Here is a 14,668-nt window from a genome sequence, read left to right as displayed (position 1 = left end):
AATTGATTTTCGCACCTGCGGCCATGCAGAAAACCTCCAAGGCAAAAGCCTCACCCTCTCCAATGTCATCTCATCATCCCCTGTACATACATCCTGTACATACAACGCTGTATCGTCCGCATACTTTGAGTCCAGGAGCTCAGAGTCTCATCCCTGATAGGCAATCGGACTGCCCAAATCCCTATCGTTCGAGCACAGTTCGAGCACAAAGGAAGTGATTCATAGCCTCGACAAAGAAAAGAAACAATTACGCTATGAGTGGGCAGCCCTGCCTCACTGACCTCTTCAAGCGAAACCTCTCCCCCATCTTGCCACCAACAATGATGACACTACTGGAAGCGATGTCCTATATAAAGCTAAGATGCCCCGAATCCAAGTTGAGAATCCAAGTTGAGGGAAGGGAAGCCGAGTCTCTCCAAGGTGCCCTCAAGGAAGGACCAATCCACTCGATCATAAGACTTCTTGAAGTCGAGAAGTAGGATTGCCAAATGCTGCCCACTATGCTACGCCCATTCTGTTGCCTCGAAAAAGGTGAAGACGTCCAAGATGCTGCGCTCCTTCTACATGTCATGGATAAGGTTCAAAAGGAGTCGGCGTACTCGAGCACTGATATCGGCAGCCATTCCAGAAGAGTGGCAATCTCCTCCTAGTTGTTGGGGAGTTGTCTAAAGAAGGCTGTTGGCCATAATCCCCGTCTCCACACCGCAAACTAGATGAAGGGTGATAAAGGGCGAGTGAGCGGTGGGGCCATCATGAAGATCCATCGAACTGTTGATGACAACCACTCTCCCCCTCTTCATGGAGTATAAGTGCTGATCCCCTGCTGAAATAGTAGCTTCCACGTTTGCCCCTCTAGGATCCAACAGACTGCGGATGCCAAGACCTTGTTCACCAACAAATGGGTGTGAACCTCACGTGTGAAACATCTTAGAGTGTGGATAAGCGCAAGGCACCAGCAAGGCCACTAGTGATGAAGCTCCCAGCTATGAATAGAGTACCCTCATGAGCATGAGGGCAGACTGTGGATAACAAGCTTGCCCAAGAGGGACTGCTGGACTTTGGAGCTCGTCGGTGATGCCCAATCCACCCTCTGACTATGAAAGGATGACTATCTGCCAGCAGGCTCTTGTGTCTCTACTACCATCCGCTCTTTTGACCAAAGGAAGTTCTGGACTTAGTTAGCCTCTTGAGCTGAGGAACATGAGAAACACCAACACAAGGCCACGTACCAAGATGTGGCCAGTAGATGTGGCCAGAAGAAACTGATTGACCACTAGGGCCCCCGCTGATGACCTAGAAGTGAGAGCTTATCAATGCTTCAGAAATGGAATCAAGCACCCAGAGGAACTCCTAAGCTGGAGTGACATCCAGACCCCACTTGCAAACCCAGATAGCGAGTGGGTCTGTGGCCCTTGGAGGATCCATCTGAAACCAAAAAATATCCCCCACTGAGAGGTAGCCCCTAGGTTAGTAGCCCTAGCCCCTGGCCCTGGGTTTGTGAGAAAACCAACTGGTAGTGGAGCTCAGGTGTGAAGGGGGAATGAGACCATTGAAGAGCAAGCGTGGAGCCTCAAGGAATTGATTCACATGCGCAAGCTGCCTGTCATATGAATGCAATATATAGAACGTCCGAACGCTGCTGGTGTGGTGTGCCGAAAAGTGCTGAGGTCATACTGCACAGGACTCATAGGAAGGCAACGCAGTAGAATTACATTTGAGCAAGATGGCTGTAGCACTAAGGTCAAGATTGGGAACTCTGCTGTCTGGCAACCATAGCAGTGATCAAGCGATGGGGTTGGCGGCAAAGCTTCACAGGTTTGGTGGGTGGGGTCTCGAGCAAAAACAGAACCAGGGTGCTTCGTGAAGGAGATGGAGGGGGGTTGATGGAAGGCAGCGAGGAGCAAGGCACGAGGGAGAGGCGGAGAACTAGTCGCGTGGATGGCAAGGGTGCATAGGTTGCTAATGGAGGTAGCTGGAAGGGGGAGGTGGAGAACTAGGTGGATGGCAGGGATGCACAGGTTGCTGAGGGAGGTAACTGGAAGGGGGAGGTGGAGGAGCTCGCAGGAGCATTGCTACTATTGTCTGGTATGCACAAATATCGCGCTGCTTCACAAGACATGGATTACAGATGGTGGTGGCGTGGCTTCCCCCATTTTAGTATAGTTTGGATGCACCACCCACACTACTTCCTCTAGGAGATGAGATTACGAGGAGGAGGAAGGGAGAGTAGATAGGATTAGATGTCACATCAAAAAGTGCATAGTAGTGGGTGGATGGAGACTTATATAGTCCCTCCACATTTTCCACCTGAAGGGCCTCTAACTTGGCCTCTTTTTCCCCTTCATTACAGCCATTCCTTCCCATAGAATTTTTCCCTCAAAATTTCATATGCGGGCTGTTAAATCGGTGCAGCAAATAGCAAATAATAATCAGCCCGGTAGGAGATAGGGATTTTGTCCTCAACAATGCTCTCTGGCTGCCATGAGTTCTCATCCTTAGGGAGTCCCTGCCACTTGATAAGATACTTGGTGTAGACTTTGTTTCGGAGTACGTGATCCCTGAAACCCATGATGCGCTCCGGAACAGAGAATGTGGCCCTCCTCATCCATAGGTGGTAGCTCAGGAAGGACTTGGACATGCTGTCTGACATGTGGCTTCAGCAAGGACACATTGAAAACATTATGAATCCTGGAGGTCCTGGGTAGCTCCAACTCATACACCACCTCGCCAACTTTGCGGATGATCCTGTAGGGACCGTAATACCTATGAGCAAGCTTCGTGTTGGTGTTACCCTTCAACAAGGCATAACTGTTCTTATGGAGGCGTAAGTGCACATAATCCCCTTCTTCAAAAGACAGATACCTCTTGTGTTCATCTGCATACTTCTTCTGCTTGGCTTGGGCATCCTGCATATTCTTCTTAGCCAATTGCAGAAGGGCATCCATACTCTCCAAGTCATTTCTTGCTTGCTGATTTTTCACAGCCATGTTTGCCATAAAAGACAGCATACCCACTGTGCATCCATACATAGCCTTGAACGAGCTCATGCCAATAGAGATGTGCTTGGTATTGTTGTAACAAAATTCAGCAAGTGCCAACCACTTATCCCAAGACTTCTATGTGTCATGACAGAAATGCCTCAAATACTCCTCCAGCCATTTGTTCACCCTTTCTGACTGTCCATCCGTCTCAAGGTGGTAAGCAGTGCTAGGTGTAAGAGAAGTACCCACAGCTGTAAATAATTCCTGCCAAAAGTGACCCATAAATTTTGCATCTCTGTCGCTGACAATCTCCCGAGGGAAACCATGGTGCTTAAAAACATGCTCGATGAACTGCCAAGCAACTTGTGATGTTGAATAACGGGTCTTAGTGGGTATGAAATGGGCCTGCTTTATCATTCTGTCAACCACCACAAAAATGCTATCCCATCCTCGCTCTGTGAAAGGAAACCCTGTGATGAAATCCATAGCAATGTGAGTCCATTTGCCTTCTAGAATAGGTAATGGCTGCAAGAGACCCGCGGGTAACCGGCTGTCCACCTTATTTTGCTAGCAGGGCAAACATTCACTGGCAAATTTAACTACATCCCGCCACAAGCCATCCCAGATAAAACTATGTTTAACCTTTTCATATGTCTTAGTAATACCCGCATGTCCTGCCATAGGAGATGAGTGCATTTCCTGTAAGACCAGCAGTCGGTACTTTGAATCTGGCACCAAATATATTATGTCCTTGCACCACAACAGCCCATTATGCAGCTTAAATTCAGCATGCCCCTAGCTCGATGGCCTCTGTAACTCCACAAATATGGAAGCTGCCTTAGAATCCTGCATGTATTCTTCTTGAATACCATGAATCCACTCCTGGTAGATGGTAGAAATGGCAGACAAACTGCAAGCCCACATACGGGATAAGGCATCTGCAACCACGTTTTCTTTCCCCTTCCTGTACTCGATGTCAAAATCATAAGACTGAACCTTAGCCAGCCACCTCTTCTATTTCATTGACAAGTTGGACTGCATAAGGAAACACCTGAGTGTCCTATGATCTATCTGAACCTTGATTTTGCTACCATACAGGTAGTGGTGCCATTTTTCGAAAGCATGGAGGATAGCCAACATTTCCTGATCATACACATGATAATCTAGTTCCTTGGCATCCAATTTCCTGCTTTCAAAAGCAATTACCCCGTGTTCCTGTCTTAGCACAGCCCCTAATCCTTTGCCACTAGCATCTACCTCTACAATGAAAGTATGTGAAAAATCAGGGCATACCAACACAGGAGCATGAGTAAGGGCAAGTTTCAGGTTCAAAAGGTCTGTCAGAGGGGCTGCCCGCTTGGCAAACTTGTGAATAAAGTGCCTGTAGAAGGAAGCAAGACCTAGAAATCCCCTCAACTCAGTAGGGTTGTGTGGCTGCGGCCAGTCCACAATGCATTTCACCTTTGCAAGATCCACTCGAATGCCATCCTTGCTCACAGAATGACCAAGATACTCAACCTCTTGTGCCATAAAAGTGCATTTTCTGGCCTTAGCATAAAGCTGATGCAACCTCAAAATTTCCAGCACTTGCTTGACATGTCTGATGTGCTCATGCTTATCCTTGCTGTAAATGAGGATGTCATCAAAAAATACCAGCACATATTTGAAAAGGAGAGGCTGCAAAATCTTGTTCATGAGTGACTAGAAGGTAGCTGGTGCATTGGTCAATCCAAAAGGCATCACCTTGAACTCATACAGTCCCCTCTTTGTGCGAAAGGTTGTCTTGTGCTCATCCCCAGCTTTCATTCTAATCTAATGATAGCCGGACCTCGAATGGACCTCGAATCAATCTTAGTGAAAAACTAAGCACCCTTGAGTTCATCCAACAGGTCATCTATCCTGGGGATTGGAAACCTGTTCTTGATGGTGACCTTATTCAAGTCTCTGTAGTCAATGCACATACGGTAAGAACCATCCCTCTTTTTCACCATGAGTATAGAGGATGCAAAAGGAGAAGTGCTATGAGTGATGAAACTCTCCTGAAGTAAGTCCCTCACTTGAGTTGCCACTTCTTCCCGTTCTACCTTAGAGAGTCGGTATGGGGCCTTATTGATTGGCTTACTACCAGGTTCTAGGACTACGGCATGATCTACATCTCTTCTCGAAGGCAACTGTGATGGCAAATCAGCAAACACCTCTGCAAACTCTGAGAGCAATCTCTGCAGATCACAATCATCAACACGAGGAGTGCCACCCTCTTTAGTTACTGACACATTTAATGCATATATGGCGCTGCCCCTCTTGAGCTCTCTGGCCAACTGTCTTGCTGAAATGACCTGCAATTTAGGAGCTGTAATACCATGCAATGTAACTGATCCATCCTTGTGGACAAAGCTGAGTGTTAAGGCATTGAAATCCATGCTGATTTTGCCCAGTGATTGCAACCAATCACAGCCCAGGACAACATCTATTGGGCCCATGTCAATTGCCAAGAGATCACCTGCAAAAGTATAGTCATCAGAGAACATAATCCTTGCATCTTGGCAACAAGATCTACCGATCATATGCTGCCCATTGGCCACTTCTACTCTCAGCCCATGGTCTATCTCAGTAGCAATCAGCCCAACCGTCTGTAAGGTCTTGCAGTTAACAAAACTGTGGGTGCTACCGCTGTCCACCAACACATGCACAATCCTGCCATTAATCATCCCTATTAATCTGATAGTGTCAGCACTTTTGGCACCCATTAGGGCATGCATGGAAATAGTATAAAGTGTTGGTTGGGCATCCCAATAAACCTTATTCTCGTTCACGAGAGCATTACCACCTGCATCTTCACGTGCATAAAAAGGTACCGCATCCTGATGCTCCACAGAAAAGAGTGTTGGCCTACGGCCTCTCATGCCACCAGTAGGCAGAATCTCATACGAATACGAAGCATGAGTGTCATGCGCAGTAGCACCACCAGGATCAAAAGGAAAGTCGATGTCCTTCGTGGCTCCAGTGTCAGGAGTCTCATCTACATCATGTGTATTTACCATCTCATCTTGAGATGTACGCAAAGCTGCATGCATCTTGTCGGGTGATATTTCTGAAGCTTGGAAACTCCGTTGTTCAGTTCGCCAAGGCTGTCCTCTTAGTGCTATTTTATATGCTATATCCATGCATCCTATGCTTCAATATATTGATCATTTGGTGGCGACGCGACTGACATGTTAAATGGTTTGGAGATTCCTGGAAGTCGCCCTTTGGTTGCTCAGGATTATGCATATGACTCTTTTTTTATGCCACAGAATACTGAAAGAGACCTATCTTCGCTTATGCGCTCTCTCTGTGTATGGGTTGGCTGCTGGTCTTCATGTCAATTTTCAGAAATCTTGCTTGTTGCCTTTGCATTCAAAAGATTTGCATAGTCTGGCATGGCTAGGGAAAATTGTCCTAGACACTCAGATGGTACGCCATCTCGGTTATCCTCTGGGTTGGACGATTACCCGTCGTCAACAGATTGACTGGGTTCTTGCTAAATTAAAGAAAAAGCTGGAATATTGGCAGTTAGCTACTTGGCCGTTGCATGTCCGGCTTGTGCAATCTATTTTGGTGGCCTACATTCAATTTTATTTGCCATTGATCTTTTTTACCAAAGGAGATCTTACCTCTTTTATGTCCACCATCATGAAAATTTTATGGCAGGAAAAGCATGGCAGGGAAAGTCTACGCTTGCTTCCAATACAGCAGTTATGTTCACCAAAATTGCATGGGGGGTTGAATATTCTCAATATTCGTGTGCACATTCTGGCTCGTAAGGGGAAAATGATGCTACAAATTATACATGGTGACACCATTCTTGCCAATAGTACATACACCGTAGCATGCTTTCACCTAGACACACACACACACACACACACACACACACACAGAGAGCAGGGGAGGGGGGGGGGGTATTGCTATATGCTAGTCACATATTTTTCATACAAGTGCATTTGAGTTACTAGCACTTTTGCTTCGGCAAATCACTACTACTGCTTTTGGTTATAGGCAAAATGGGATTTTTTGTTGGGTAGTATTGAAGGAAAGGTCAAAGGTTGCCCTCTTGTTTCTTAAATGTTTTTGGATTGGAAACATATTCTCTCCCATTTGGTTTGGAATGCTCGTGATTCTGTGTAGGGTAACTCTTTGCGAGCTGAGAGCATCCACTAGTCACGGGTTTTTTCTCCACTGTTGGCTTTGCAGGAGCCCAAACGCTCATATTTTCTTAATTCAAAAGGGATCTCTTCTATGGCTGATGTCATTCATGATGATGATGGCACTCTTCTATCTTTTCCTCTGGCTGCTGGCAAATATAGTTTAGGAATGCATTATCGCCCTCTATGGTAGGCCATTACTAGGATGATTCTCCCTTTTCAGCCGGTACCACCTTTAGAACTTCAAGTCAGGCTTCAGGACTGGACTCTTATTCCAACACACTCGTCCTTTCGTCCTTTGAAGCTGTCTCATATTACAGTTTCATCTTTGTATAAAGTTTTGTTGGCTCCACCTTGGGCTTCAGACAGGGCCAATCAGATTTGGAGATTACATCGTCCAGTCAAATGGTGGAGAAAAAGATTGAGAAAGATTTGGCATTCTAAGATCCCTCTTCGCCAACAGGTTTTTTTAATGCATGTCTTATTGGGGGGTTTTCCATCTGGACAACTTCTTTCTTGCAAACATATTGCTCCGTCTATTTGTCGTTGGTGTTTAGCTCCGCGCGAATCTGTTTCTTATATTTTCTGGCATTGCCTTGAGACACGTGACTTCTTGGGCATCCTTCAGCTGGGATTGTGACTGAGATTTCCTCAGGCTTCTTTTGGGAAGCTTTTTTGGCTTTTTGGCATATATCCTCAATGGTCAGATTTTGAGTTGTTCTTTACCTGGGTTCGCTACTGGGCACTTTGGACCCTTTGGAAGGACAGAAATCATAGGGTCTTTGTTGATCCATTTCTTTCAACTTTCTCTTTTTTCAAGTACTCTTTGCAGCAATCTTTCTACGATTGATTGCAAACACAATACATAGACCATGATGTGTACTTGTCATATATTGAAATCTTCTCTTGATGTATTTCAGCACATTAGAGAGAGAGAGAGAAAGAAAGAAAGAAAGAAAGTGTATTATTGTCCACTAAAGGCCAAAATGGGCCCATGGGACATCAAGAACTCTGCATACAAGATAGCACAAAATCAACGTGCCACAAAGAAGAGGCATCGTCGAATATCATCTAAGTGCTACGCAATACAATGCAAGTGAAAGTACATAATGTCAAATCTGAGCCTAAATACAAAGTAAACTAGAGAGAGAGAGAGAGAGAGAGAGAGAGAGGTGTTTATTAACATCTATGAGACCAAATACAGCCTATGAACCCTTTTAATGAATCATATTGAAAGGATTTGTCTTGTGTGCTCTTAATAAGATGTCTAACTATGACATTGTGTGGCAGATGTGTATTACATGAAGCTGATCTTAGAAGGAAAGTGGGTAGACCATGAGACAATTATTAAAGAAAAGGTCTTAAGATCGATGGAAAAACTTGGTACAATAAAGCAAAGGTGTATATAGTTATGCTAATCATGTAGAGCAAGGGATCACAAAACCATTGACACGGCTAAAACTTGGTACACTAAAGCAAAGGCCTATATAGTTATGCTGATCATGCAAAGCAAGAGATGAAATTTGTAAGAAATCCGAAAAGTAGGCTCAAGAGCAATGAAAGCAAGTTTGCATATGTGACAACAAATTAATAACAGGAAAACAACGAAGTTTACTTTTACTTCAATCATCGTTACTTACCCAGAATGTTGGGTTTCGTTTGGACGATAAGCTGCTTGCACTATAAACATCACCTCCTCTATCAATTGCATCTAGGATAGTATGTCTACTCACACATTCAACTCTAGGAGAAGAAACACGAGACACAGCCTTTACAACCATATCCACTAAAGGAGTTTTCTCAGGCCCTGCATCTCGTTGGCTCTCTTCTAGTTCCACTCTCAAGTAACTAGCATCCTCCTCAGCAACCAAGGGAACAGAAGGGAAGAGAAACCCAAGCTCTGCAATTGAGAAGAAATGTAAAGTAAAAATCCACGTATTGACTTTATAAAGAAAATCAAAAGACGATACTAGGCTATGTTGACTAATGTGTTTTGCACAATGTACATGTAAAAGTCAAGATAAGTAAAGAAAAGATTGTGTTCCAACGTCATAAATAAATTCAAAGGAACTACAATACTATGGCAATAATGTAATTTGTTAAAATCTTATTACCATGGTACATGCACAAATCAAGGTAGATAATCAAAACTTAATATTCTTCTTCCATGGTCTACTTAAAGACACAAACAATTGATGAGGCCTTGAGTCTATAGGAAGTGGAAATGGTGGAGAGATAGAAAATGAGGGGTGATCCTGAATTGAAGTTACAAAAAATGAAAGTACAAAGGGCTGGCAGCATGACAACACCCTACAACCCTAGGTAAACCCTAGAGTTTAAAACTCACTAAACCCAAACTCAACCACTAACTATGGTTATGGTACTTCATACATTGAGAACTGCCTTTAATATTATAATATTTCGAACACTCCCTTGCATTGACAAAACCCTGGTGTACTAAGAATGATCTCAATCACAAAATGAAAGTAAGCCCAAAACTATGTGGACGGCTTCAAACTTTTCTCTGCATAGGGCCTTGGTGAAAAGATCCGCAACATTCTAATGTGTAGGACAATAGATCAAAGTAACCACTCCTGCATGCAATCTCTCTGTGACATTATGACAATGAATTTCCACGTGTGTTTCGTGCATGCATGAAACATAGGATTCTGTGCCACTGCAATAGCATTCTAATTGTTAATGAATATTGGAGTAGATGGCTGCAAACCACCATAAAGATCTTACATTAATCAGCCATACACATTCAATTGCAGTTGGGAAGGCTGCCCTATACTCAGCTTCGCAATACAGTGAATTGTTTCTTGCTCAACCAAGCCAATGAAGAAACAATTTCCACTATTGAAATGTCTGGTATCATAATCTGCAATCCAATCTGAATCATTGAAAGCATGTAAGTCAAGGTCACCTCCCATGGCATAGAATAGACCAAGAGACTGAGTACCCTGCACGTATCTGAAAGCACACTTTACAGCATCCCACTGTTGTGTCTTCAGGTTGTGCATATACCTGCTCAACTGGGATACACTGAACTGAATATCTAGAAAATCCCAATCTACCCTGTCATAAGCTTTTTCAAAAGCCAAGAGTGGAATGGCTAGTTTCTGGCCGCTATGCATCATTTAGGATTCTCAGATGCATGGATTAAAGGGGTCTCCTCTTTGTACAGATCAGCCCACAACTAGGTGCTTATTAGAGGGAATCAGGGGGAGAGATCCCAGATTTCTAGATCAGCCCGTCATCAGGGATGCCCTCTTGCCCTTTTCCTTTTCTATTTGTGGCCAAATCTATGAACATTTTTCCAAAATCACAAGCTTATATTTTTGGGCTGAAGCCTCTCCTGAGACAATGAAAAACTCCTACATTGTGAGTTGCCGGATGACCCTGCTATTCTTTGGATGCCACTCCTCTGACTCTCATTTCTTAAATCTGATGAATTAGTGTGCTTGGGAGCTGCTGCTTCTCCCCGACCCTTGCTTCCCCCCCCTCCCTCAGCCCCTCCCTCTCCCTCATCCCCTCCCCCTCCTTCTCTCTCAGCCCCTCCCCCTCTCCCTCTCCCTCTCTCCCTTAGCCTGGCCCCCCCTCCCTTGCCCCCTCAGCTCGCCGTCTCAGCCTACCCCCTCAGCCTGTCTCCTCCCTCCTCTACCCTGGCTCCTCTCTCCTCCCCTACCCCGCCCCTTTCCCTTCTCTACCCCGCCTCCTCCCCTCTTCCTCTCCTCCTCTACCCCGCCTCCTCTACGCTCTCCCCCTCCCTCTTCTTAGCCCCTCCCCCTCTCTCTCTCCATTAGCCCCTCCCTCCCTCAGCCCCTCCCCTCTCCCTCTCTTCCCTTCCCGCCTCCCCCGCCTCATTCTCCTTCTTCCTGTCCCTCTCCCCATTCTTTCTTCTCCAGCAGAAGTTTCTTTAAAAGGATCGGCCGGACCGCATTTGTGTTTGAGTCGACCTCTCCTCACCGATTGACAAATGGATCCCCATTTAGTCAATCAACGTTTGCTTCCATCGGCCACGAAGACTGTTATTCTTTCAAAAGACGAGCTACAACAGCTCAAGAAAGATACGGAGCTTGAGTATTCCACTTCACTCTTCGCTCACATCCATGGGTCTTACCCTTCTAGATTGTAGGCCAAAGACTGGATGCTTTCCGGGTTACCTAGAGATCTCGCAAGTCACCTTACAGATGTACGCTTGCTTGGACGAAGAAACTGGACGAGGTTTCTTCCAAATGGTCTATGATTCTTTGGATTCAGCAACTACAGTGCTCAAGGCTAGCCCCTTAGCACTTAGTTCTAGGAGTATTTTCTTGATGCCCTATTCATTGGGTTTTGATCTTGTGGAGGAGGATAGCTAGGTCACTTCTCTTTTCATCAAGTTCCCCAACCTCCCGCAAGTGTACCATCGACTCCTTGGATCTATTGGAACCGTGTTCGGTCTAGTCACAGAGATCCCCCCCCTACCTGGCCTACCCTCATCGGTAGCAGAGGTGGTCAAGTATGATGGGGTGCCACAAGTTAGGGTCATTGTTTCTGACCCTAACATGACGGATGACCATATCATGCTTCAGTGTAAAGATGGCTCACTCTTCAGACACGGAGTCGAGATTGCAGGGAGACAGGACCAATGTAGGATCTGCAGGATTCCTGGGCATTTTGCTAGAGATCGCCCAAGGAAAAAGAAAAGATCCAAAAGGTCTTCTTGTGCAGCCCCTCCTCGTACCACTCCTTCGGCACTGACTGCACATTTTGCACCTTTGACACATGCTACTAGACCTTCGACAGACCGTCTTGGACCCTTGGCACCAGCCAATCAACCAGGACCTTCAGTACCAGCACGCCCAGGACCTTCAACACGTCCTCCTCCTGTGGTCTCATGTTGGGTACCACTGAGGGTTGTCGCTCCTACTTCACCTCAGGAGGACGCCCCAGGTGCCACGGACCATTCTTCTTTGCAGGCAAGGAACATCCCTATCATAGTTTCAGGTGTTGATGTGGTCACCCCCCCTTCCCCCCTGTTGCAGAGCAAGAGGGACTACCCACTCTTGATTCACCGTTAATAGAGTCAGTGCTGACACCCATGCTGATATTCAATCCCCTGACCTCCCCACCTGAGCAGCCCCCTTCCTCTTCTCCTCGTCGTGCTACCTCTTTTGATAGAGGTAAGGGGGGTTATCTCTGCAGCACCATCGAGTGCAGGGATTCTTCGCACTCCGGCACCAGGCATGATACATAGGGATTCCTTTTGCAGCATTGGCAGAGATGATAGAGTTTGATATGGAGGAGTCGTCTGTACCCTCCACTCTAGGGGAGGTTGCTATCAAGATTCCTATCGACAACAAATCTGCCCCCTCTACAAGTGTGGGGGTCCTTTCTCCCGTTGATTTTCCTCCACTTGATAGGACGAGTTTTTCTTAGGAGAGGGTCGTCCCAGGTCGGTTAAGGTATTTCACCCGACTTTCTCTCGCCGATGAGGATTGTCAACTAGAATGTGCAAGGCCTCTAGGTGGTGTGCCACACCGTCACCATAGGCAGCTGATTCGTAACCAGCTTCATCCAGGTGTTACTAGGGACCCCATTGACATACTTTTTCTTCAGGAACACAACTGAATGCTAGAGATTGTGCCAAGTCCGGCAAGTTGCTTTCTGGACATACGTTTTGGTCGCACGCCTTAGGCACTAGGGGAGGTACTTGCATTTATGTTTCTTCTTCTATGCTCCCCTTGGTGATTGGACACGGGGTTATTGTTCCCCCAAGAGCCTAGTGGATTATTCTTTTGATTGGTGGGCATACGGTTGGCCTATTAAACCTTTACGCCCCCAAGATCAGAGGGGATCGTGTCCTTCTATGGAAGCACCTGCTCTCTTGGGCCTCCATTGCAAAGTCATGGACTATTGGAGGTGATTTCAACATGGTTGAGATGCCTTCAGATAAAAAAGGAGGCAGAGGAGGTGGCATTCACTCTTTGGAGAGAGCAGCATGGGATGCCTTCTTGTTTCAGTTCAATGGCAAACATGTTTGGTATGATGATGCTTTTCACACTGAGTCACAGTCACTCCTGTTGTCATGGTTGAACGGGAGGGTGTAGATGCCTATCCATGCACGGATTGACAGATTCTATGTTGAAGATTGGGCTCTAGATAGAGGTAGGTCAGTATGCATTAGCACTGAGGTGTCCACTTCAGACCACTATCCGGTTGTCTTGATGGTTTCAGAGCCTCGTTCAAGAGGCCACTCTACCAGTATTAGGATTCCATATGCCTTTTATGTAGAGGAGGACCACGGAGGCCATTTTGTATATTTGGGTTTCTTACCTATAGGGTGGACAGCCATCCCCGTCACATGTGGCTATAGCCCTCACTGACATTAGCAATCTTTTATCACACAGTTGCTCGTACTAGGAGATGTGAGATTCTCAAGCGAGAGGTTGGTATTCGCCACAGCAGTTGGTAGCCCTTCCGAGGAAAGAGCAGAAACAGCCTACAGATGCTTGGATTCAGGAGCGCCTTGCTGCAGCAAGGGCTCATCAATAGACACTCTTAGATCTCTTGTATTCCAACAAGTTTTTGAAGCATAAACCTAAATTTGTTAGCAGGTGGAGTGGACCTTACTTCATCTCCAAACTTCTGCCTAGTGGTGGTGTGTATTTGGCCACTTTGAAGGTATGGTGGTCCCAACCCCAGTGAATGGTTCCAGAGTGAAGAGATATCAGCCTGCGTAAACTCTTCTATAGGACTTTGTATATACCCTTTTCAAAAAAAAAGAAAAAAATTGTGGTTGTTCAATTAGTTGGCTTTCTTTAGGTTTCACTCTATCCCGCTTTTTCAATACATTTTTCATGCATTTCTCCCCTTAATGGTATTTCATGGGGTGTCACAGTGGGTCACCTTTAAGCTTCACAACAGAAGTCCTTCTTGGTCCTATAGCAGGCGAACGCATGTTCTACTTGCTTCATGCTTACAAGACTTGGGATATATGTCATATCATAACTCAATCACTTGGGACAACGATACAAGACTTGGGTCATAGGTCATATCATGACTCTATAGTCCCCCCACTTGGCTATTAGCCCCAGTTCTTGAGATCCCCTAGGCAGTGAGCTGGGATTCTCTGGAACAGGCCGATTTTTCTTTCAGCCTTTTTTCATTTTTTTTCATACTCAGCACCTCGGGGCTGTTGTCTTGTATGAAATCTTTCGAGCATTAATAGAAGGTTCCTTAATCACGTGGAACAAGGATACATGACTTGGGACATATGTTATATCATAACTCAACCACTTGGAAAAAGGTTACAAGACTTGGAACATGCATCACTTGGACAAGGATACAACATGACGCAGTCACCCACCAACTTGTGCATTGTGTCATATCTACAATCAGTCCATGGTGCGATGGTTTTCTTTCCATGATGGCACAAGACAAGGGAGACAGGGCGTGGTAGTATCCACACTTCCTCACTTTTCTCATTCTCTCTCTAAAAGCACTCTCTTTCTAGATACA

The 14,668-nt window shown here is 45.7% G+C and overlaps 1 protein-coding gene across 4 annotated transcripts in view; it reads right to left on the bottom strand.

Annotated features, from left to right (window-relative positions):
• Positions 1 to 14,668, bottom strand: part of LOC147888999 (Inositol monophosphatase family protein) — a 144,233-nt gene that overhangs the window by 86,227 nt on the left and 43,338 nt on the right. For 3 of the 4 annotated variants that reach the window (XM_087392703.1, XM_087392700.1, XM_087392701.1), the window contains one exon: positions 8,803 to 9,062. In XM_087392703.1, coding sequence (XP_087248829.1) covers positions 8,803 to 9,062 — 260 coding nt within the window. The remainder of the gene's footprint in view (positions 1 to 8,802; positions 9,063 to 14,668) is intronic. The other variant, XM_087392702.1, reaches the window with a different exon arrangement.

The sequence above is a fragment of the Dipteris shenzhenensis genome, chromosome 21 (genome assembly GCF_047967505.1).
Source record: "Dipteris shenzhenensis isolate YYH24624 ecotype China chromosome 21, Dip_SZ_1.0, whole genome shotgun sequence".
In the NCBI taxonomy this organism is placed as follows: Eukaryota; Viridiplantae; Streptophyta; class Polypodiopsida; order Gleicheniales; family Dipteridaceae; genus Dipteris; species Dipteris shenzhenensis.
The sequence above is the reverse complement of the archived record's forward strand: the minus strand, read 5'-3'. Positions and strand labels throughout refer to the sequence as shown.